This window comes from Phaseolus vulgaris, chromosome 11, assembly GCF_000499845.2.
Source record: "Phaseolus vulgaris cultivar G19833 chromosome 11, P. vulgaris v2.0, whole genome shotgun sequence".
Classification (NCBI taxonomy): Eukaryota; Viridiplantae; Streptophyta; class Magnoliopsida; order Fabales; family Fabaceae; genus Phaseolus; species Phaseolus vulgaris.
In genome coordinates, this window is record NC_023749.2 from 18,227,485 (window position 1) to 18,251,456 (window position 23,972).

The 23,972-nt window shown below is 51.0% G+C and overlaps 1 protein-coding gene across 1 annotated transcript; it reads right to left on the bottom strand.

Annotated features, from left to right (window-relative positions):
* Window positions 1-17,005: 17,005 nt before the first annotated feature.
* On the bottom strand, window positions 17,006-21,793 carry LOC137835869 (uncharacterized). Its single transcript, XM_068644612.1, has 3 exons — window positions 21,529-21,793; window positions 18,117-18,287; window positions 17,006-17,919 (listed from the first exon to the last, which is right to left on the bottom strand). Exons 1-3 carry the CDS (start codon window positions 21,791-21,793, stop codon window positions 17,006-17,008), a joined length of 1,350 nt encoding a protein of 449 aa, XP_068500713.1.
* Window positions 21,794-23,972: the final 2,179 nt, after the last annotated feature.

Consider the following 23,972-nt stretch of genomic DNA (forward strand, 5'->3'; position numbering starts at 1 on the left):
GCCTAGGCTCTGATACCAAATGATGTGAATGCAACAACAAGAATACATGATTCTTTGACATTCTTAGGAGCAACTTGAGCTGGTCATAAATGGCACTTTACTTAGAATTGGATCAATGTTCTAATTCAAGAACTCACCAAGACTTTGCACCAAGATAAGTGATGGAGTGCCGCCACTTGAAGCTCACCATTGCTCACAAGATAAGGCAAAGGAAGAAGAAGACTCAAGACTCACAATTTTTCACCAAATTTGAGTATAGTCTCTCTACTATAATATTCCAATCTGAATTTTACAAAGGCAAGCACCTTATTTATAGCCTAAGAGGTGCTGAAAAATAGGTGGGAAAATTCAAATGAAACTCATTTGAAATTCCCACCAAAAACAAGTCACATGGGAGGTGTGACCTTTTTCTACTATGACACCTCCTAAAAACTACACCTACACCCCCCTACTAAGTCACATGGACAAAGTGACTCTCTCTAATACATTCACACCTATTTATTTAATATCCACACCTCCTACAAGAGTCATTCAAATGATGCTCTTTTATTTAATGCTTGGCCTTGTCCCTCATGGTTTGGACTTGGGATTCTTGGGCTTGGGCCTTCTTGGGCTTGGGCTTTGGGCTTGGGCCTTATCTTTTGCAAAGACTAATACGAAGAACTTTAAATGCTTTGGCCCTTGTCCATTTCTTCTATTGATCATTTGGATTCTCATCACCTCGCAAGCAAGGAACGAAGAGCTCAACAGGATCAACGAAGAGCTGCGCAAAGCCTTTCAGGAGTGGGAGGAGCGTGCGGCTGGGGACAGATCTGCACCCCCATCCCCACCACGCAGCTTTCCTATGCCGTTTTCCCAAGAGATCATGGACTCGGTGGTCCCGGCTAACACAGTGGTAGTGAAAGCGTCTTTCACTGGGGTGGAGGACCCTGAAGCCCATCTCACGGCGTTTCATACTCAGATGATGCTCTCAGGGGGCTCATACGCGGTGTATTGTAAAGTGTTCATGAGCACTTTGAGTGGAACGGCGTTGGACTGGTTCGTCAGTATACCCACTAGCCACATTACCACGTTCCAACAGTTTTCCAAGATGTTTGTTGAGCAGTACATAGTGAACAAGACGCCACCTTTGGTGTCTTACGACTTGTTTGATATAAGGCAGTACCAAGGGAGTCCCTGAAGGATTTCCTGAACAGGTTCGGAGCTCGGATAGTCCGTTTGCCAGGAAAGGACGAAGAGATGTTCGTGCACGCCTTCAAAAAGGGCGTGTTACTTGGGCCTTTTAGTGAGTCGCTCATCAGGAGCCACCCCGCCACGTTTGCTGCAATTCGGCGACGTGCTGTGGCTCACATCGCCACCGAAAGCGAGGTCACCGAGAAGAGGGGAAACGTGGCCTCAACCAAACCGCGCGCCCAAGCACAGGTACAACCGCAGAGGGTAATGGAGGAGGCGGCCGGAAAGAGGGATCAAAGGACGCGCCACCCTTACGACCCCAAGAAAAATAAGAGCAAGGGGCCAGGGCGCCCCAGGGAGGGTAATCGCCCCCCAAGGTATGAGTTTGTAATGGGTTTGGCTGATTTGATCGCCATCCCAAACATTGCTGCCAGGCTCAAAGTGCCTGAGAAAACGACGGAGAAGATTTTGGGACCAAAGCCAGACGCATGGTGCGAGTTCCACAAGAGTTTTGGCCACTCTATCAACTCGTGTTTGGCTCTGGGACACCAGCTCGCCGAGCTGGTCAAATGTGGTTTCCTAAAGGATTACTTGCTAGAGAAGCAAGCGGACCAAGCGTCAGAGTCTCAACCGGCAAGCAGCGGAGGGCAACAACACGAGGTGCCCATTCACGGCGAGATCCACACCATAGCTGGGGGATTCTCTAGCGGGGGCTGTACAGCGTCGCAACGAAAGAGGTACGCGAGGTCGGTAATGTCAGTGGAAATCTTTGAGGATCACTCGCCCAACGTGGACATCACGTTCACCAAGGGGGACCTCAGGGACGTGGTGCCTCACGACAACGACCCTATTGTGATCTCGCATGTCACAGCGGGAAAGAGCGTCCACTGGGTGCTGGTCGACCAAGGAAGCTCAGCAGATGTGATGTTTTGGCCAACTTTTGAGAAGTTACAGTTGTCCCCTGATCAGCTAAGACCATATGGGGGCTGCTTGTACGGTTTTGCCGGCGACCAAGTGGAGGTGAGGGGGTATATCGAGCTGAGGACGACCTTCACTGACGGCTTGGCCTCACGAACAGAGAAGATCAGGTATCTTGTTGTAAACGTCCCGTCAGCGTACAACATACTGCTGGGAAGGCCAACGCTCAATAGAACAGGAGCTGTGCCTTCGACAAGGCACATGAAGGTCAAGCTGCCGTCTATGGAGGGCATGATCATCACTGTTTGCTTCGACCAGAAGGAGGCGAAGAAGTGTTACGAAAACAACCTCAAGAACAAGAGGTCTGTGTGCCACGTAACCACAACGCCTCCCACTGGCGTGGAGCCGGAGCGCGAACCCCGGCGAGCTTCGGAGTCGGTGTTAGAGGTGGTCGCCGAGGGCGATGTGCCGATGGGGAGTGTAGAGGCGAGGCCGGAGAGCGGGAAGGGAGAGAGAAACTGCTCGGAGATCGCCAGAGAAACCGGTATCGCGAGAGTGCTGATCGCAAGCGAAAGGAAACCTCAGCCAGTAGAGGAATGGCTCGAGAAGGAGATCAGCGGCAAGGTGTTTAAGTTGGGAAGGACCCTGGATAGCAAGACGCAAGACTAAATCGCCAAGGTGATAAGTAGACACTTGGATGCGTTCGCGTGGGCTGCTTCAGATATGCCAGGAATCGATCCCGATTTTTTGTGCCATCGTTTGGCAATGGACCCCCAGATCAGGCCCATCCGCCAAAGAAGAAGAAAGTTCAGCGAGGAGAAGAGGCAGGCGATCAAAGAAGAGACACAGAAACTCCTTGCAGCAGGCCACGTCAGGGAAATCCAATATCCAGAATGACTCGCTAATGTTGTCCTGGTCAAGAAGAGCAGCGGAAAATGGCGGATGTGCGTTGACTTTACGGACCTGAACAAGGCCTGTCCGAAGGACTCTTACCCTTTGCCAAGCATAGACGCCCTGGTAGACAGTGCATCAGGGTGCAAGCTGCTCAGTTTTCTGGATGCCTTCTCGGGGTACAACCAAATCAAAATGCACCCCATGGACAAAGAGAAGACCGCGTTCATGACGGAAAGGTCGTGTTATTGTTACAGGGTAATGCCCTTTGGGGTGAAGAATGCAGGGGCCACTTACCAAAGGCTGATGGACAAGCTGCTCGCACCCATGCTCGGAAGGAATGTGCAGGCATACGTCGACGACATGGTCGTGACATCCCTGGAGAAAGAAAAGCACGTCGCAGACCTGGAAGAGTTGTTCATCACGATAGCCAGGTACAAGCTAAAACTGAATCCTGAAAAGTGTGTTTTTGGTGTAGAAGTAGGGAAATTTCTGGGGTTTCTCCTGTCAGAGAGGGGAATTGAGGCTAACCCCAAGAAGTGCGCCGCCATTTTGGCAATGAGGAGCCCCACCAATGTGAAGGAGGTGCAGCAACTCACAGGGCGGATGGCCGCCCTGTCCCGATTCGTATCGGCAAGCGGAGAGAAGAGCCACCCATAATTCCAATGTTTGAAGAGGAACAACAGGTTTGTTTGGACAAAGGAGTGTGAGGAGGCCTTCATAAAGCTCAAGGAATATTTGGCGAGCCCTCCAGTTCTGTGCAAGCCCCAACTCATGACACCGCTCAGGCTGTACTTTGCCATAACTGAGAGGGCGATCAGCGCAGTGCTGGTGTAAGATCAGGATCAAATCCAAAGGCCTATATATTTCGTTAGCAAGGTGCTGCAAGGACCGGAGGTGAGGTACCAGGCCCTAGAAAAGGCAACATTGGCGGTTGTATTCTCGGCGAGGAGATTGCGCCATTACTTCCAGAGCTTCACGGTACTGGTAATGACCGATCTGCCAATCCAGAAGGTTTTGAAGAAGCCCGATGTGGCTGGAAGGATGGTAAAGTGGGCAGTCGAGCTTTCAGAGTTCGACATCAGATATGAACCCCGGGGGTCGATCAAAGGGCAAGTTTTCGCTGATTTCGTGGTCGAGTTGTCCTCCGAGGTGGCACAGAACGCCGAGGGTGACTTTCGTTGGGTACTCTCAACTGATGGGTCGTCCAACCAGCTGGGCAGCGAGGTTGGGGTCATTTTGGAAGGTCCCAACGGAGTGTTGATAGAGCAGTCATTGAGGTTCGCTTTCAAAGCAAGCAACAACCAAGCAGAGTATGAGGCTTTGATCGCCGGAATCCTGTTGGCTAAGGAAATGGGGGCGAGAGTGCTGATGGCCAAGAGCGACTCGCTGTTGGTCACAGGACAGGTAACTGGCGAGTTCCAAGCCAAGGACCCGCAGATGGCAGCCTACTTGGAGTACGTGCAAGAGCTAAGAAGATCTTTCACTTCGTTTGAAGTGGTGCACGTGCCAAGAGAACAGAATGCCCGAGCTAACTTGCTAGCGAAGCTTACCAGTTCGGGCAAGGGGGGCAGGCAGAGGACTGTCATTCAAGAAACCTTGAAAGCGCCTCGAGCATTTGTGGCAGATCATCAGGTTCTCCATGTTTGTAGATCAATGGAAAGACCGACGAGAAGTCATAAATCCCTAACGCAGGAAACTCTGAGGATGTCGAGGGTCAGAGCGCGCCCAGCGGAAGAGGCAAGATCGATGCAGGTTTGCGCTGTCCACGAACCAGACACGTGGATGACGCCTTACCAACGTTATTTAGCGGATGGTGTGCTTCCAGTTGACTCAACTGAGGCCAGAAAAATAAAGAAGAGCTCCAGCAAGTTTACCCTTATTGACGGCGAGCTGTACAGGTTTGGATTCACACACCCTCTTCTTGTATGCATATGCGGAGAGAAGTGCACGAAGATTATGGCTGAGCTCCATGAGGGAATTTGCGGGAGCCACATTGGAGGTCGTTCGTTGGCGACAAGGACTATCTGTGCAGGCTATTACTGGCCCACGATGAGAGAAGATTGCAAGAGATACGCCCAACGCTGCAAGCAATGCCAGCAGCACGCCGATTGGCACAAGGCACCCCCAGAAGAGCTGAAGTCAATTTACAGCCCCTGGCCGTTTCATACTTGGGGAATTGACATTCTGGGACCCTTCCCATTGGCGGTCAGGCAGATGAAGTACTTGGTAGTGGCGATCTAATACTTCACCAAGTGGATCGAAGCGGAGCCAGTGGCCTAGATCACCACACACAAGATCGAGAGCTTTGTATGGAAGAACATAGTGGGCCGGTTCGGTGTGCCTAAACGCCTGGTGTTAGACAACGGGACGCAGTTTGCAAGTCACCTCTTGAAAAAGTGGTGCGAAGAGGTGGGAATACAACAGGTGTTTGCATCCGTCGAGCACCCACAGACGAATGGCCAGGTGGAGTCTGCCAATCGGGTGTTGCTTAGAGGTTTAAAGAGAAGATTAGAAAAAGCTAAGGGATCGTGGGCTAAAGAGGTACCCCGCATAGTTTGGGCATACCATACCACTGAGCAGTCAGGAACCCACGAGACCTCGTTTAGTTTGGTTTATGGATGTGATGCGATGATTCCAGTCGAAATCCAGGAAAGCTTGCCGAGATTCCAGAACTTTGTGGCGGAAGACTCGAACGAAGAAAGAAGAATGAATCTGGATTTACTGGATGAGGTCAGGGAGGAGGCGAGAGTGAAGGCCAAAGCAGTAAAGAGAAGAATTGAGAGAAGGTACAACTCTAAGGTAATGTCAAGGAAGTTTAGAAGCGGCGATCTGGTGATGAGGAAGGCCCATCAGTATGAGATGCAGAACAAGTTATCGCCTAAGTGGACGGGACCGTTCAGAATAACCGAGGTGCTCGGGAATGGCGGCTACCGCTTGGAGACGTTAGAAGGAGGGGCGATTCCTCGCACTTGGAACGCCATACATCTCAAGTTGTATTACAGTTAAAGCCTTGTAAGTAAAGAGGAACATGAGGAGATTGGAATAGTTTCTGTTAAAACAATTTCAAGGGGGCACTCTTTTTTCCCCAAGGAGGGTTTTTAATGAGGCCACCTAATAAAGAAGAGTTTTTCAAGTTTAAAGCTTCTAAGTTTGCATGCTTATTTCTTTTAAAGTTTTAGAAAAAGGACCTTATCACTCGTACCTGATCTAGGGCAACATTAAAGTCATATTGTATGCTTCAATAGTTAAAAGTTTTAAAGTCCCATCGTTTTTCGGCGATCGGTGGCAATAGTTAAAGATTTTGAAGTTCCCGTCGTTTTCGGCGATCGGTGGCAGTAGTTAAAAGTTTTAGAGACCTCATCGTCTTTCGGCGATCGGAGGTACCAGTAGTGCAGAAGCCCTCAGCACTCTCGTGCATTTTGAGGCAAGAGAAGAAGTCCTCCTCGCCCTTGAGCGAGTGCAGGCGAGAAAGAAAAGAAGTCCTCCTCACCTTTGAGCGAGTGAAGACAAGATTAAAAGTCCTCAGTGCATCCAGGGGGGGAGGAGATGTACACCCTGGGCAAGTTGAGGCACTAGAGAAAGTCCTTCTCACCTCAGAGTGAGTTCAGGCAAGATGAAACTGAAAATTCAGGGGTGTTCGTGACCTTAAACGGTGGGAAGGGAAGGTCGATGGAAAATGCCTTCTGCCCTTTAAGTGAAACATCAATATTGACCCAGTAAGACCAGATAAAGCTTCCACGCTTGCGGGCGGTGTGAAGATAGATAAAATCCTTCTCGTCTTGAATGAGTTCAGGTACGGCGTGAAGGGTGGAAGAAGATAAAGGATAACTGAGGTAGGTTCGAAGAGAACACCTCGCTATCCAGATCATTGTTCTAAAACTCAAGAGGTAGAGAAGGATCCGAAAGGCGCCTTTACCCCCAGATGAGGGAACAAGGATCAAGTTATACAAAGAAGAAGGTAACATCGCCAGAACCCCATGGCGTGAAGGTTGAGACATTGAAGGGGTTGTACGGCGAGTGCCAGACTAGAAGAGTTCCAGGCAACGGCGGAAGTAAGAGGCACTTCACTTGGCAGATCAGGTAAACTGTATTTTAATACTAGTTTGAGTTAAAACCTGCTACCTAGTAAGTGATTTTATGTTAAGGTTTGCTACCCTAAGTTCACAAGTTTTATTGAATGCCATTGCCGAAGAGTTGATAGCTGCTCAAATTTACTTTAAGGTAACAACCCGCTAAGATTGTCATAAGGTTAGCAATTTACTCGAGTTAGAAGCGGTATGTGAAGGGTTAAGTTCAAGTATTTCTGAGTTCATGCAGTCGAGTAAGTTTCACTAGTTATGTTAGTTAAACCAGTTGATTGCGTAGCAGATAAATTAAAAGATTATATATGCATATATGTGCAAATGAGCATCGAACAGTTCGAACAGAATGAAAAATATTATAGACCAAGGTAAAGCATAAAAGTTTTCAAAGAGATAAGTCGATCGGGGGCACGATTTTGCCGTCCACCACCTCGTTGTACACCGAGAACTCAGAAAGATCGAGGTCAGAATATTTGCAAGCAAACTGCTCCAGAGCAATGCCAAAGCCGGAAGTTAGAACCTGGGAAGCCTCAAGCTGAAGCTCGTCGATCTTCGTATTGAACCCACTGTTCTCTTCACGAACCCGGGTGACTTCAAGCTCGAGCTCGTTGGCCTTCTTCTTGATCCTGGTGTTCTCCTCGCGAATTCGAGCTAGCTCAGCAGCAGTTTCACTGAGTTCCTTGGAGGCCTTATCCCGATCTTGCTCAACCTTTCCCATAAGGGTCTCTCTCTCGATTGACCTCTTTTCCAGGTTGGCCATCTTCTGAGCGTCAGTCTTCTTTGCCTCCTCCAGCGCGGCAATTTTCTCCCTCAGAGGGACGATCTTGCTCTCCAGCTCGACAGCGTCTTGGAGTTTGTCATGAAGCTTCTTGCGCAACTCTTTGTTATCTTGCCGCACGCTCTGGAGCTCGTCCTTGAGGGCGTTTTCAACTCGCAAAAACTCCAAGCCTTGCATCATCATATCGCACTTGGACTTTTCGGCTTCAGCTTTCGCGGTGCTCGCCACCTCCTGGTTGATCCGATTGTCGAGCTCAAACTTCTCCAAGGAGTCTTTGAGCCCTTCGCCGACGATTTGGGGAAGACAATCGTCAACCATGGCACTTAGGCGCACGGTGAAGGACTTCAAAGCTTCTTGAAGAGCGGCTGGGAGGCCTGAGGTTGCTGGTGGAGGCGAATGTTGGTGTTCACCACCACCCTCGCAAGGTTGGACGGTGGGGGGAGCTTCGAGGCGTGGTGGTAAGGCAGGAAGCTTCGAGGCGGCTTGTGAGGAGGCTTGCGTGTCAGCAAGTTGCTCAGGAGCAGCCTCAGCAACTGAAGCGTTCGAAACGAGAACGTCCTCAGCGGACTCGAATGGTGTGGAGGCGCTGGGGGGGTCCTCGATGAAGTTTGGAGCGGAGCTCCCAATTGCTGAGGGCTCGGTAGCCGCCACCCTTGTCCTTTTGCAGATTAGCCCGTCCTCGGTGCTTTCATCCGCCTCTTCGTCAGATACTACCCTGGGGGCTTTCCTTTTGGCCTTCTGAAGAGGTAGTTTTTTGTGTAGGGGGGCTGGAATAGCGGCGGCAGCGGGTGGACCAACTGGTGGGGATTGGCCCTGGGCGGCGGCGATCTCCGCAACGGAGTTCGGGATCGTTTGAGAGCCCACCGCGAGTTTGTGGGATCGGGCGATCGCCCTCAATTCAGCCAGTTTTCCTTTGCCCAACATTGCGTCTGCACAAGGTAAAAATAGATGACTAACCCATGTCGAAGCAGAACATGCAAGTATATACATACAAATATGACATAAGCGAATAGCACATGGATGAATGATCAAGGCCAATAAAGAATAATGGAATGCCGAAGACAGAATGATAAAAATGCTAAGTCAGTTTTAACGCGAAGTGAGAGTTTTGGTGTTGGGAAAGGGGCTAACCTATGTACATTTCGAGTTGGTCCTCAAGGAATTCGAAGGAGATTATCTAAGCAGTGGGAAAGGTGATGTTGGCAGAAGCCACACTCTTCCAGAAGAGACAAAGGTCTTTGTCCCGCTCCCCCATGTTGGCAGGACTTCTTGGTCTCCTGAAGTTGTCTTTGGGGTCCTTGTGCCCCTTGTTTACCCAATACAAGGGGAAGCCATCAAGCAGTGAAGGGTCTTGATCGTTCTGGCACACCTTGACGAACTTCTCCTTCCAATCTTTGTAGGATTGCTGGAAGATGGAGAGGACTGACCTCCCAGCAATCCCGTTCAGGCTGACCCAGGGGCGATCTCCAGGATTCTTTGCCTCGAACAAAAAGAGGAAGACATCCACCGAAGCTGGTAGTCCCAAGTGTGTGCAAAGGATCTGGAACGCCTTCACGAATGCCCATCTGTTGGGATGGAGCTGGGCGGGGGCGATGTTGAGCTCGGTCAACAGCTCCCTCTCGAAGCGAGTGCAAGGAAACCTAAGTTTCACCTTCTTGAAGAGCGTGGCGTAGATGAAGTAGAACAACTCGTCGTTGCTCCTCTTATCGTCCACACAGATTGGCTCTCCAGGGAGGCAAGGCAACACTGTCACTTTGCTATCGTGCTCCTTGTGAAATGAGAGGTCAGATGGATCCCCTTTCCTCAGTCGATGTACCCGCACATCAGTATTTATCGAGGATGTTTCCTTCAGTAGAATCGGGGAGGCCCAAGGGTAGAGCTTTTTGTAGTCTTGAAAAGGAGGGCAGACTCCCCCGACTTGTGGTGGAGTTGCTTGGGTAAGATTGGCACGGGATGAGGCAGGCCTCTCAGCTTGTGAGGAAGGAGCACCAGAGGCTCGTGGGGGGTTGCGTGCTGGTGGAGGGTTTGTCCCAGTGGTAACCCTACGAGTATTGGGGGGAGGGTTTCGCGATGAGGAAGGCGGGTTAGCGTTGGACTTTGCCTGAACCATCGCAGGAACTGCAAAGGAAAGAAAAGGGAGGAAATGAGGATAGCAAAAGAATGACTCGGTCGAAGACAAAGAAGACAAAACGAACGAGTGAGAGTTCGCTGGGGAAAACGCTATCAAGAACGAAACTCTAAGTTACGGGAAAAAAGAGAAACAGCCCACAACGTATGCTCCAGACAGTTAATGGATGATGCAAACCGATTAAAATGCAACAAGTACCAGTAGAAGGAGTAAAAGAGTTACCTTTTGATGATCGGATGAGTGTTGAAAGAGTTGAAGATTGAGGGAGGCGTAGGTTTCGCAGTTCGTAGAGAGAGAGTTCAGAATGCTTGAAGGTGAAGAAAGAAAATGAAACAGTGAATAGCGCGAAGGGTTTAAGGGTTTCGATCGTTGTAGCAAGCGCAAACGACAGCGAACAATGGCTGTTGATGGGTCCACGTGTCGAACGATCGAAGGAGTTGGTGAAATATCAAGTCAGTAAACAGTTCTAGCGCCAACGCGCAAAGCCACGTAAGCCGCCAAATTTTAAACATCTTTAGTCTCCTCGCCGAACAAGTCGCAGCTCGAGACTGGGGGGCTTGTGTACCGACCAGGTCATCAGGCGTGATGACGTGTCTTGCACGTGCTCGAGTGGGGCGTGCTCAATGGAACGCGTAGGCTAGAAAAGATGAATGGCTCGGAAGTGGGCATAGTCGCCGAACGCTGAATTGGCGTTCTTCGATCTCTAGTGTGCGTAATCGGCGGTCACCAGAGTTGCGTCGCAGGCGCCGTATTAGAATGCTAGGAGATCGGGTGGTTTACACACCGCCACAAGGAGCACATCGCCGGGTCTCCCAACGAACTTAGTTAAGGTTGTCGAAGGCTCAGAAGGGTAATTCCAAGCGTGTAAGTTCAGTAAGACGATTGTGGCACCAGCTTGGGGCATGAAAGTCGAGTGGGTTGGGGGAAGCACCTTGCACATCAGCGACAGGATTCCCAGAGTGGACATTCGTTGGTGGCAAGGTTTCCCCAGCTAGAACATGCATGGCGTAGCAGTAAGGAGGGTGCCATTCGCGACGAGCCATATCATAGAGATGATGCACCTTGTTGCATCCGATACTCACCTTGTCGGGTGGTGTTTCACAGCACATTACGTGCTAGGTTGCTCCTTGAGTTGAGGACTTAGCTGTGCGGTTGGTTACTACACAAAGAATGACGTTCAAGTTGCCCCAATCCAGATGATGACACGTGTAGGGTTGGATGTCACTAGTTACTCCAACCTAGATGATGACACGTGTAGAGTTGGGAACCTATTGTGATCTCGCTTGTCACGGCAGGAAGGACTGTCCACCGGGTGCTGGTCGACCAAGGAAGCTAGGCAGATGTGATGTTTTGGCCGACTTTTGAAAAGTTACAACTATCCCCCGATCAACTGAGACCGTATGAGGGCTGCTTGTACGGTTTCGCTGGCGATCAAATGGAGGTCAGGGGGTATATTGAGTTAAGGACGACGTTCACAGATGGTTTGGCCTCACGAACAGAGAAGATCAGGTATCTTGTCGTGAACACTTCGTCGGCATACAACATACTGTTGGGAAGGCCAACGCTCAACAGGACAGGAGTTGTGCCTTCAACAAGGCACATGAAGGTCAAACTACCGTCTATGGAAGGTTTGATCATCACCATCTGTTCTGACCAAAAGGAGGCGAAGAACTGCTATGAAAACAGCCTCAAGAACAAGAGATCTGTATGCCACGTAACCACAACGCCACCCCATGGCGTGGAGCCCGCACAGGATAACCGCCGAGTTGCGGATATGGTGTTGGAGGTGGCCGCTGAGGGCGATGTGCCGATGGAGGACATCGGGACAAGGTCCGAGGGCGCTGCCCAGGTGGAGGGAGAGAGGAGCTGCCCAGTGACCGCCAGGGAGACGGGTATCGCGAGGGCGGTGATCGCCAGCGAGAAGAAGCCTTAGCCGGTGGAGGAATGGCTTGAGAGGAAGATCAATGGCAAGACGTTCAAATTGGGAAAGGCCTTAGACAACGAGACACAAGACCAAATTGCCAAGGTGATAAGTAGACACCTGGATGCATTTGCTTGGTCCGCTTCAGACATGCCGGGAATCAACCCCGATTTCTTGTGCCATCGCTTAGCAATGGATCCCCAAGTCAGGCCCGTCCGCCAAAGAAGGAGAAAGTTCAACGAGGAAAAGAGGCAGGCGATCAAGGACGAGACGCAGAAACTCCTTGCAGCAGGCCACATCAGGGAGGTTCAGTACCCAGAATGGCTCGCAAACGTCGTTTTGGTCAAGAAGAGTAGCGGGAAATGGCGGATGTGTGTTGACTTCACAGACCTGAATAAGGTTTGTCCAAAGGATTCTTATCCTTTGCCAAGTGTAGACGCCCTGGTAGACAGTGCATCAGGGTGCAAGTTGCTCAGTTTTCTGGATGCCTTCTCAGGATACAACCAAATCAAAATGCACCCCATGGATGAAAAAAGACTGCCTTCATGACGGAAAGGTCATGCTATTGCTACAAGGTGATGCCCTTCGGGCTGAAGAATGCAGGGGCCACGTACTAAAGGCTAATGGACAAGGTGCTCGCCCCTATGCTCGGGAGGAATGTGCAGGCATATGTTGACGACATGGTCGTGACATCGCTGGAAAAGTTCGGGCACCTCGCCGATCTAGAAGAGTTATTCGTTACTGTACCGACCAGGTCATCAGGCGTGATGACGTGTCTTGCACGTGCTCGAGTGTGGCGTGCTCAATGGAACGCGTAGGCTAGAGAAGATGAATGGCTCGGAAGTGGGCATAGTCGCCGATCGCTGAATTGGCGTTCTCCGATCTCTAGTGTGCGTAACCGGCGGTCACCAGAGTTGCGTCGTAGTCGCCGTATGAGAATGCTAGGAGATCGGGTGGTTTACACACCGCCACAAGGGGCACATCGCCGGGTCTCCCAGCGAACTTAGTTCAGGCTGTCGAAGGCTCAGAAGGGTAATTCTAAGCGTGTAAGTTCAGTAAGACGATTGTGGCACCAGCTTGGGGCATGAAAGTCGAGTGGGTTGGGGGAAACACCTTGCACATCAGCGACAGGATTCCCAGAGTGGACATTCGTTGGTGGCAAGGTTTCCCCGGCTAGAACATGCATGGCGTAGCAGTAAGGAGGGTGCCATTCGCGACAAGCCATATCATAGAGATGATGCACCTTGTTGCATCCGATACTCGCCTTGTCGGGTGGTGTTTCACAGCGCATTACGTGCTAGGTTGCTCCTTGAGTTGAGGACTTAGTTGTGCGGCTGGTTACTACACAAAGAATGACGTTCAAGTTGCCCCAATCCAGATGATGACACATGTAGGGTTGGATTTCACCAGTTACTCCAACCTAGATGATAACAAGTGTAGGGTTGGGAGCGATGGAGAAATGACGCTCTAGTTGCCTTAGCCCAGATGGCGACACGTGCAAAGCTGGATGCGAGCCACGCGTCCAATAGCATATCGGCCTGGAGGGAGAAGAAACCTAGCTATAAAGGTAACCTGAACAGAATTTGCAGAGGTACGTTTTCATTACGGCTGATACTGCTAGGGTTGTGTGCCTACAGTACTGTCCCGATTCGTATCAGCCAGTTGAGAGAAGGGCCACCCATACTTCCAGTGCTTGAAGAGGAATAACAGGTTTGTCTGGACGAAGGAGTGTGAAGAAGCCTTCATAAAGCTTAAAGAATATTGGGCGAGCACGCCAGTTCTATGCAAACCTCAAGCAGCAACGCCACTCAGGCTGTATTTTGCCATAACTGAGAGGGCAATAAGCGCGGTGCTCGTCTAGGATCCAGATCAGGTCCAGAAACCCATCTATTTTGTTAGCAAGGTGCTGCAAGGCCCAGAAGTGAGGTATCAGGCCTTAGAAAAGGTGGCGCTGGAGGTTGTATTTTCGGCGAGGAGGCTGCGCCATTACTTCCAGAGCTTTACGGTGTTGGTAATGACTGACTTACCCATCCAGAAGGTTTTGAAGAAACCGGATGTAGCTGGGAAGATGGTGAAGCGGGCGGTGGAACTGTCGGAATTCAACATCAAGTGTGAGCCCCAGGGACCGATCAAGGGGCAAATCTTCACCGATTTTGTGGTCGAGCTGTCTTCCGGAACAGCGCAAAACGCCAAGGATGACTTTCGTTGGGTGCTCTCGGTGGATGGGTCGTCTAACCAGCTTGGTAGCGGGGCTGGGGTTACTTTGGAGGGACCCAATAGGGTGTTGATAGAGCAATCACTAAGGTTCGCTTTTAAAGCAAGCAACAATCAAGCAGAGTATGACGCTTTGATCGCCGGTATTCTGTTGGCAAAGGAGATGGGGGCAAAGGTGCTGATGGCCAAAAGTGATTCGCTGTTGGTCACTGGGCAGGTAACTGGTGAGTTCCAAGCCAATGATCCGCAGATGGCAGCGTACCTGGAGTACGTGCAAGAGTTAAGGAGATCCTTTGTTTTGTTCGAAGTGGTGCACGTGCCAAGAGAGCAGAATGCCCGAGCAGACTTGCTAGCCAAGCTCGCCAGTTCGGGCAAGGGGGGCAGACAGAGGACCGTTATTCAAGAAACTTTGAAGACCCCTTGGGCTTTCGTCGCAGATCACCAGGTCTTTCACGTTTGCAGATCGATGGAAAGGATGACAAGGAGCCATAGATCTCTAACACAGGAGACCTTGAGGACGCCGAGGGTCAGAGCCCGCCCAACGGAAGAGGTAAAAACGATGCAAGTTTGCGCTATCCACGAACTAGATACGTGGATAATGTCGTACCAGCGCTACTTGGCAGATGGCGTGCTCCCAATGGACTCAACAGAGGCCAGAAAGATAAAGAAGAGCTCCAGCAATTTTACCCTCATCGACGGCGAGCTGTACAGGTTCAGATTTACACACCCTCTTCTTGTATGCGTACACGGAGAGAAGTGCACGAGAATTATGGCCGAGCTCCACGAAGGGATTTGTGGGAGCCACATTGGAGGTCGAGCACTGGCGACGAGGACTGTCCGCGCAGGTTATTACTGGCCCACAATAAGGGAAGATTGCAAGAGATATGCCCAGCGTTGCAAGCAATGCCAGCAGCACGCCGATTGGCACAAGGCGCCCCCAGAAGAGTTGAAGTCAATCTACAGCCCCTGGCCGTTCCACACGTGGGGAATCGATATTCTGGGACCTTTCCCGTTGGCAATCAGGCAAATGAAGTATCTGGTTGTGGCGATCGAGTACTTCACGAAATGCATTGAGGCAGAACCATTAGCCCAGATCACCGCGCACAGAATCCAGAGTTTCGTGTGGAAGAATATTGTGTGTCGTTTTGGCGTACCCAAGCGTCTAGTATCAGACAATGGGACTCAATTCGCAAGCCACCTGGTGAAGAAGCTGTGCGAGGACATTGGGACACAACAGGTGTTTGCTTCCGTGGAACACCCGCAAACGAATGGGCAAGTGGAGTCCGCTAATCGGGTTTTGCTGAGAGGCTTGAAGAGGAAGTTGGAAAAGGCCAAGGGGTCTTGGGTCGAGGAGGTTCCTCGCATAGTGTGGGCATATCATACCATTGAGCAATCGGGAACCCATGAAACCCCGTTTAGGTTAGTGTATGGATGCGAAGCGATGATTCCAGTCGAAATCCAGGAAAGCTCGTCGAGATTCCAGAACTTTGTGGCAGAAAACTCGAACGAAGAAAGGAGAATGAACTTGGATTTACTGGATGAGGTCAGGGAGGAAGCACGGGTGAAGGCCGAAGCAGTAAAGAGAAGAGTTGAGTGTAAGTACAACTCCAAGATAAAGCCGAGGCAGTTCAGAGATGGCGACCTGGTGATGAGGAAGGCCCACCAGTACGAGATGGAGAACAAATTGTCACCCAAGTGGACAGCACCGTTCAGAATAACCGAAGCACTCGGGAACGGCGCATACCGCTTGGAGACGCTGGAAGGAGGGGCGATTCCTTGCACTTGAGCAAGTGTAGGCGAAAAAAGATTAAAAAGACCTCCTCGCCTCGAGCGAGTGTAGGCGAGAAAGAAATTTAAAAAGACCTCCTCGCCTCGAGTGAGTGTAGGCGAGAAAGATTAAAGCCCTCCTCGCCCTGAGCGAGTACAGGCAAGAGCAGATCATAAGACCTCTTTGCATAAGCAAATTGAGGCAAGTTGAAAGCCCTCAACGCACCCAAGGGGGGAGGAGATGTAACCCCTGGGCAAGTCGAGGCATCAGAAAAAGTCCTTCTCACCCTCGAGTGAGTTCAGGCAAGATGAAGCTGAAAAGTCAGGGGTGTTAATAATCTTAAGTATGGGAAAGGAGGGTTGGAGAAAAAACTCCTTTCCCCTTGAGCGAAATACCAATATTGACCTAGTAAGACCAGCTAAATTAGAAGTTAAAGGGTGGTTGGGGGAAGTTCGCAGAGGACACCTCACCACCTAAATCATTGTTCTAAACTCAGGGAGGTATAGAAGGATCCGAAAGGCGGCTCTACCCCCAGATGAGGGAACAATGATTTAAGCTATCTCAGGTTAAGAACTCGGGGAAGGTAGAGGGAGATCCGGAAGGCAACCCTCTTTCCAGATGAGCAAAGGTGGAGCCATGTGATGGCCCCGCAGGGGACATTTGCAGTTAAAGGAAAACGGCATTGCCGAAAACCCATGGCTTGGGTTTGAAATAGAAAGAACATTACGCGGCGAGAGCCAGATCAGCGAAGTTCTGGGCGATAACATAGAAATTCGCTTGTCCTTTGGCAGAGCGGGCGAATGGGATTGCAGATATTAAGATCGACCCACGCCCTTATTGCCAAGTAAGTGGTTTCGCGTTAAACGTTATTGCTACAGAGTAACCGTTTTGCTTAAGTTAAGTTGATTTCCAGAGAATTAAGCCCCAGTTTGTGTTAAGTTAATCGGGCTGAGTAAAAACCAGCCAATCAAGCTAGTTGATCGCACAACAGATAAAACTAGAAGACCATAGATATATATACACACATGAATATCAGACAGTTTGAGCAGAACAAAAGTCATTACATGGAAATCAAAGTTAACTACAAGAGGTTTCAAGGTGATAGAATTGAAGTGGCAGATGGGGGCAGTTAAGTGGGAGGCATGATTTTGCCATCCACCTCTTCATTGTACACTGAAAACTCAGAGAGGTCGAGATCGGGGAATTTGCAAGCAAACTGCTCCAAAGCCGCTCCAAAGCCGGATGTAAGAACTTGGGCAGCCTCAAGCTGAAGCTCGTCGATCTTTGTCTTGAACTCGTTGTTCTCTTCACGAACCCGGGTGATTTCAAGTTGAAGCTCGTCGATCTTTTGCATAAACCCGTTGTTCTCCTCACAAACTCGGGCAAGCTCGGTAGCTGTCTCACTCAAATCTTTGACTGCCTTATCCCGATCTTGCTTGACCTTGCCCAAAAGAGTTTCCCGCTCGGTCAACCTTTTCTCCAGTTTGGACATTTGCTCCACGTCGGACCTTCGGGCCTCCTCCAGCTCCGCGATTCGCTTCCTTATAGGAACGATTTTGCTCTCCAGCTCAACGGCGTCCTGAAGCTTGTCGTGCAGCTTCTTGCGCAGTTCTTTCTTGTCCTTATGCAAGCTTCGGAGCTCTTTGTTGAGAGTGTTCTCAACCCGCGAGAACTCTAGGCCTTGCATCATCATGTCGCACTTGATTTTCTCGGCCTCGGCTCTCGCGGTGCTTGCCACCTCCTGATGGATGCGGCAATCGAGCTCAAGTTTCTCCAAGGAGCCCTTCAGCCCTTCGGCTATGATTTGAGGGAGGCATTCGTCGGCCATGGCGTGTAGGCGCACGTTGAAAGTTCTCAAGGCTTCTTGGAGGGAAGCTGGGAGGCCCGGTGTTGGAGGAGGAGGTGGGGGTTGGTGCTCACCACCACCCTCGCAAGGTTGGATGGCAAGGGGAGTCTCGAGGCGTGGTGGTGAGGCGGGAAGTTCTTCAGCGGCTTGAGAAGAGGCTTGCGTATCGACAAGTTGTTCAGGCACAGCTTCAGCAACTGAGGCGTTTGAAGCAAGAACGTCCCCAGCGGACTCGAACGGCGTGGAGGCGCTGGGGGGGTTCTCGACGAAGTCCGGGGCGGCGCTCTCAGTTGTTGGGGGCTCGATCGTAACTCTCCTCTTTCAGTAGCTTGCTCTTCGTCCGACACCACCCTGGGGGCTTTCCTCTTAGCCTTTTTGGGTGGTAGTTTCTTACACTGGAGGGCTGGAAGAGCAGCGACAGCGGGTGGGCCGACTGGCGGAGATTGGCCTTGGGCAGCGGCGATCTCTGCAACAGAGTTCAGAACAGTTTGGGAGACCGCCGCAAGGTTGTGGAGCTTGGCTATAGAGCGTAGCTCAGCCATCCTATCCTTCCCCAGCATCATATCTGCATAAGGAGGCCAACAGTTACCAACCAGCACAAAAGTTCGGCAGTTAACAATGCACAGGAAGATAAGCAGTGTAAGACAATGCATTATGAAAGTTAAAACCATACGCAAACCAAAACAACAACATCAAAGTGAAGACAGGGCGATGCAAGTGTAAACTTGGGGAACTCAAGGACTTAAGGACAAACCTATGTGAACATCCAGCTGGCCTTCGTGAAACTCGTAGGCGATGATGGAGGAAGTGGGCAGAGTCACGTTGGAAGAGGCAACTCTTTTCCAAAAGTTGCACAAGTCCTTGTCGAGCTCCCCCATTTTTTCTTGCTCCCTGGCCTTCCTGAAGATCGACTCTTTCTTTCCCTTGTTCACCCAGTACAAGGGAAACCCGTCGAGGAGGGAGGGGTCTCGGTCATTGCAGCAAACGCGAACGAATTTTCCCTTCCAGTCCTTATAAGATTGCTGGAAGATGGAAAGGATAGACCTCCTGGCAACCCCGTTGAGGCTAACCCATAAACGATCACCCGGGTTCTTGGCCTCAAACAGATAGAGGAACACGTCCACTGAGGTCGGATGTCCCAAGTGCGCGCAAGTGATTTGGTAGGCCTGGACGAACGCCCAACTGTTGGGATGAAGCTGGGCGGGGGCTATGTCGAGTTCAGTCAGGAGCTCCCTCTCGAAGCGGGTGAAGGGGAATCGGAGCTTGACTTTCTTGAACATTGTTGCGTAGATGAAGCAGGAAGTGCAGCGATCGTGGCGATGAGGAGCCCAACGACGGTGAAGGAAGTGCAGCAGCTCACCGGTCGCTTGGCGGCTTTGTCCCGGTTTATGTCCGCTGGAGGGGAGAAAGGTCACCCATACTTCCAATGTCTCAAACGCAACAGCAGATTCCTCTGGACGCAGGAGTGCGAGGAGGCCTTCATCAAGTTAAAGGGGTATCTGGCGAGCCCACCAGTCTTGCGAAAACCTCAGGTAGGCATCCCTCTTCATCTATACTTTGCTGTGACGGAGAAAGCAGTCAGCTCAGTCCTGGTGCAAGAGCAAGACCATACCCAGAGGCCTGTTTACTTCGTGAGTAAGGTGCTGCAAGGCCCTGAAACAAGGTACCAGGCCCTCGAGAAGGCTGCTCTGGCGGTGGTGTTTTCAGCCAGAAGACTCAGGCATTACTTCCACAGCTTCACAGTGGTAGTGATGACTGATCTGCCTATCCAAAACGTACTGAAGAAACCTGATGTAGCAGGAAGGATGGTCAAATGGGCGGTGGAATTGTCAGAATTTGACATCCAGTACGAGCCCCGAGGACCGATCAAGGGGCAGGTGTTCGCGGACTTTGTCGTCGAGCTGTCGTCGATCGCGACACCTGCGGAAGGATTAGACTTCCGATGGGTATTATCGGTGGATGGCTCCTCTAATCAGCAGGGGAGCGGCGCGGGAGTCATCCTGGAGGGACCAAACGGGGTACTGATCGAGCAGTCCCTCCGCTTTGCCTTCAAAGCTAGCAACAATCAGGCGGAGTATGAAGCCCTGATCGCAGGAATGTTGTTAGCAAGAGAAATGGGGGCAAGAAATCTGCTGGCCAAAAGCGACTCTTTGCTGGTCACCGGGCAGGTTACAGGGGAGTTCCAAGCAAAAGATCCCCAAATGGCAGCCTACCTGGAGTATGTGCGGCTCCTGAAGACGTCCTTCGCCGAGTTTGAATTAGTGCACGTGCCAAGAGAGCAAAATGCCAGAGCAGACCTGCTTGCCAAGCTGGCCAGCTCAGGCAAAGGGGGGAAGCAGAGGACCGTCATTCAGGAGACCCTGATGGTGCCACGCGCGTTCGTGTCAGACAACCAGGTACTTCATGTATACAAGTCAATGGAGCGTCTAACGATCGGTCATCAGGAAGGTGATCTGGTGATGAGAAAGGCGCATCAGAGCGACATGCAGAACAAGTTGTCCCCAAAGTGGACAGGCCCGTACAGAGTGGTGGAGACATTGGAGAACGGAGCCTATCGCCTAGAGACTTTGGAGGGAGGAGCAATCCCCAGAACGTGGAACGCCACCCATTTAAAATTTTATTTCAGTTAAAATTGTACAGTAATGGCGTTCTCGCGCTAAAAAGATACATGCTTTGTATGTGGTGGAAACAGTTGGACAGACAAGGGGGCACTCTTTTTCCCTGAGGAGGGTTTTTAACGAGGCCACCCAATTTAAGAAAAATTTCCAGCATATCAAGTGTGCTCAAGTATTAAAGTTAAAGTCCTCCTTGCCCCAGGTGCAAGTGCAGGTGATTGGTTAGGCCCTACTTGCCCTAGGCGCAAGTACTGGCACCGATCCAAGTCTTCCTCACCCCAGGTGTGAGCGCAAGCAGTTAAAGGTTTGAAAAGCCAGGGGTGCTAGTAAGACCAAGGGAGGGAAAGGAAAGGTTTTGACAAAATGTCCTTACCCGCTTGGCATGCACCAATATTGGCCCAGTAAAGCTCTTAGTCCGAAACCCTTCTCACCCCAGGAGTGAGGCAGGGAATGAACGACCCAACGCCCCGAAGGGTGATGACCTTAGGGAAAGTAAGAGGGGTTTGCGAGAAACACTTTTATTTCCCCAAAGCAAGGCATCACCTCGAGCGATCAATGCCAAGGTTCTCTATGCCCTTAGCGCTAGAGCGACAGAGAAGCTAGGTGAAGATCGAGGAACGATCACTGATGAGTTGTCAGTGATTGGTTAGTGGTGTAAAGCAGCGCACGAGGACTGTCAAACACCAAGCTAAGGGAATAGCCAGTCGTGATCAAGTAGAAGCGAAAGAATAAGAGAAGCAGATCGCGCTAAGCCTAAGCTGGTTAACACTTAGTCGTGCGCAAAGTGAAAGACAAAGCTCAAGATCGCGCTAAGCCTAAGCTGGTTAACACTTAGTCGTGTGCGAAAGGAAAGATAAAGCCCAAGATCGCGCTGAACCTAAGCTAGCTAACAGTTAGTCGCGCGCATAAAGATAAGTGAAGCTCAAAGAAAATACAAGGGAAGAAACTTATGCAAGAAAAGAAGCATTGAGAGTTTGTATTCACAGTCAAGTCTTATACAAATTTTGGAGTAATAAGAAAATTGTGCAGAAGTTAAATTTACAGAGAAGAGAAAAGATTAAGGGGCAGGAGGGATGAGCTTTCCATCTACCACTTCATGATAGATGCTGAACTGCGAGAGGTCCAGGTCCGGGAGAACGCATCTGATTTGCTCGAGTACTAGCTCGAATCCATCAGTAAGGGCATCAGCACCCACATTCATCAAATCAGCATTCTCCGCCTCCAGTTTCTGCTTTGAGGCCTCCGCAGCATCCCTCTCAGTGGTAACGGCAGCAAGAGAGGAGGCAGCTTCAGACAGTTTGCCCACCACCTCCTCAAGCCTCTTCTCCCCAACAGCAGCTGCTTCTTTGGTGGACTCGAGCTCCCCCACTAATTGAGAATTGAGTTGGCGTAGGGAGGAGGTCTCGGCCCGCAGCTCCACCACCGTGCAGTCCAAAGAGCTAGCAGCTTGCCCCATCAAGATCTCCGTCTTGATGGTCTCTTGGACCTGCGCTAGGTACTCCCTCCTAGCTTTCTCCACCATGCCCCGCATCAACTCTACAGATTCTTGGGCAGCTTCGAAGTCACTTCGCAGTGACTCCTTGTCGTGCTCAAGATCCTTCACCCTCTTCTCCAGGGCCAGTTGCTTGCGATGCTGGGTGGAAAATTCCAGAGAGAGTACTACCTGCTTGGCCAGGTGCATATCCACCTCATCACCACTCCACTCGACAAGCTCCCGGTTGCTTATGAGTTGTCGAACCAGGGAGATGACCCTGCTGAAGTTTTCGTGGTTGGCCCCAGAAGTGCTTGGGCGCGAGCTGGACCCCCCACCTTCAGCAGTGGCGGTGGGGATTGGCAGTGGTGGTGGTGGACCCCCAGCAGGATGAGCAGGTGGACCAGGTGATTGGCCTGCTGGGGGGAAGGTGGCAGTTGAGAAGTTGGAGGCAACTGCTGGCCTGGAGAAGGAAGACTGGTGGGCTCTGAGGTAGGTTGAGCACAGGGAGGTGGGGGAGACCCTTCCTCTACTTCCACTACCTCGATCTCTCCAGGCTGGAGAGACGAAGCCCCCTCAACCGCTGGCTTCTTCCTCTGATGGTGTATAAGAGGAGAGCCAGAGCTCTCCTCTTCAGTTGAGGCGACGGTAGCAGCAGCAACAAGTGAAGTGGAAGCCTTCACCAGCCTCTTCCTTTTCTTTCCTTGCTCGGGGCCTTCAGCTGGCGCGACCGAGAGTGGAGGGGCTGCGATGGGCTCAGTTGTAGAAGAGGAGGACCCAGTGCCCTTGGTTCCCCGACGCTTGGCAAGCTCCAGCAAGGCCAGCCTCCTGTCTTTCCCCGTCATTGAGTCTGCATAGACGAGAAAAGGAAGGGTTAGTTGGCCAAGTTATGCAAGTAAGTCAAAAAGCACATAAAAACATGCATGAGAAGAGACAAGTGTCCTAAAATGTGCAAGAGCTACCTATATATTTTTTCAGAGCCACCACATCAAATTCATCCTTGATGAGGCGAGCGGAGTTGTATTTGGCCCCCAGGAGCAGCCCACATAGCTCGCGTTCGTAGGGGGCCATAGCTTCGAGGTCCCTGGATTTCTTGAATTCAACTCCAGGAACCCAGTAGAGGGGGTATCCCTCGAGCAAACTTGGACTTTGGGGGGTAGCAGATATCATGTAGAATCTGCCCTTCCAGTCTTTGAAGGATTGCTGGTACAGGCCCAGGAGCACCCACCCAGCAACCCCGTTCAGGCTAACCCAGGACCTGTCCCCAGGGTTCTTCGCTTCGAAGAAGTAGAGGAACACGTCCACGGAGGCGTTGTGCCCGAAATAACTGCAGAGGATCTGAAATGCCCGGATGAAGGCCCAGGCATTTGGATGGAGTTGGCAAGGCGCGACGTTTAACTCCATCATCAGCTCCTTTTCGAAGAAGGTGAAAGGGAGGCGCAGCTTCAACCTCTTGAAAATAGCGGAGTAGATGAAGACGAAGGGCACCCCATTGGTGGCCCTGTCATCCGCGCAGATGGGCATTTCCCGAGGAGGAATGCGAATTTGGATATTGAAGTCATTCTCCCTGTCGATGGCGCAGGAAGGGTCATCAGGATTGTGGCTCAGCAAGGACTTGAGGTGGCCCTGGGGCAGTAGAGTGGAGGTTTCAGCGAGCAACGCCAGGGAGGCCCATTCGTAGACCCTGGCGTTGTCATGAAAGGAAGTAGCAACAGGCGGTGGTGGAGCTGGCGAACTTGCGGAAGGCTGTGCACCAGAGGGTGAGGCGACAATACGCGCAGTTTGTTTCAAGCGAGCCATCGCGAGATAGCTGCAAATGGAGGAAAAACGAAAGTCAGAATGAATGGAAGAAGAGGGAATGATGAATGTTTCGGTGAAAACAGAAAGGGGAAAGGATGCCCAGGTGAAGAGAGGAAGAAGAAGAAGCAGAAGCCAGAGTGAGAGCGTGAAAAAACCCTAGCGCGGGTTCGAGAGAGGGAAATAGAGAAGATGAATGCATGATAACCAGAATGATAAATGCAATCGGTAAAGATGACCAAAAAGAGGGCCAGGGAGAAGAAAAACCATACCTTTGGATGATCGCAAGAGATGTGGCAGCAGAGAATTTAAGGAAAGAAAGGTGCACAGAGGAAAAGTTCGCAGAGAGTCTGGGAGTCGAATGAAG

What these genes read in the sequence shown, in the direction of transcription:
- LOC137835869 (XM_068644612.1), bottom strand. Translation starts at nt 21,793, where the DNA reads ATGGGGCAAGCTGCTAGCTCTTTGGACTGCACGGTGGTGGAGCTGCGG. An exon ending in TGCTGATTTGATGAATGTGG is followed by an intron (nt 18,288 to 21,528) that starts GTGCTGATGCCC and finishes CTCCTTATGCAG; the next exon opens with ATATGATGCTGGGGAAGGAT. An exon ending in TGCTCTTCCAGCCCTCCAGT is followed by an intron (nt 17,920 to 18,116) that starts GTAAGAAACTAC and finishes CAAACGCCTCAG; the next exon opens with TTGCTGAAGCTGTGCCTGAA.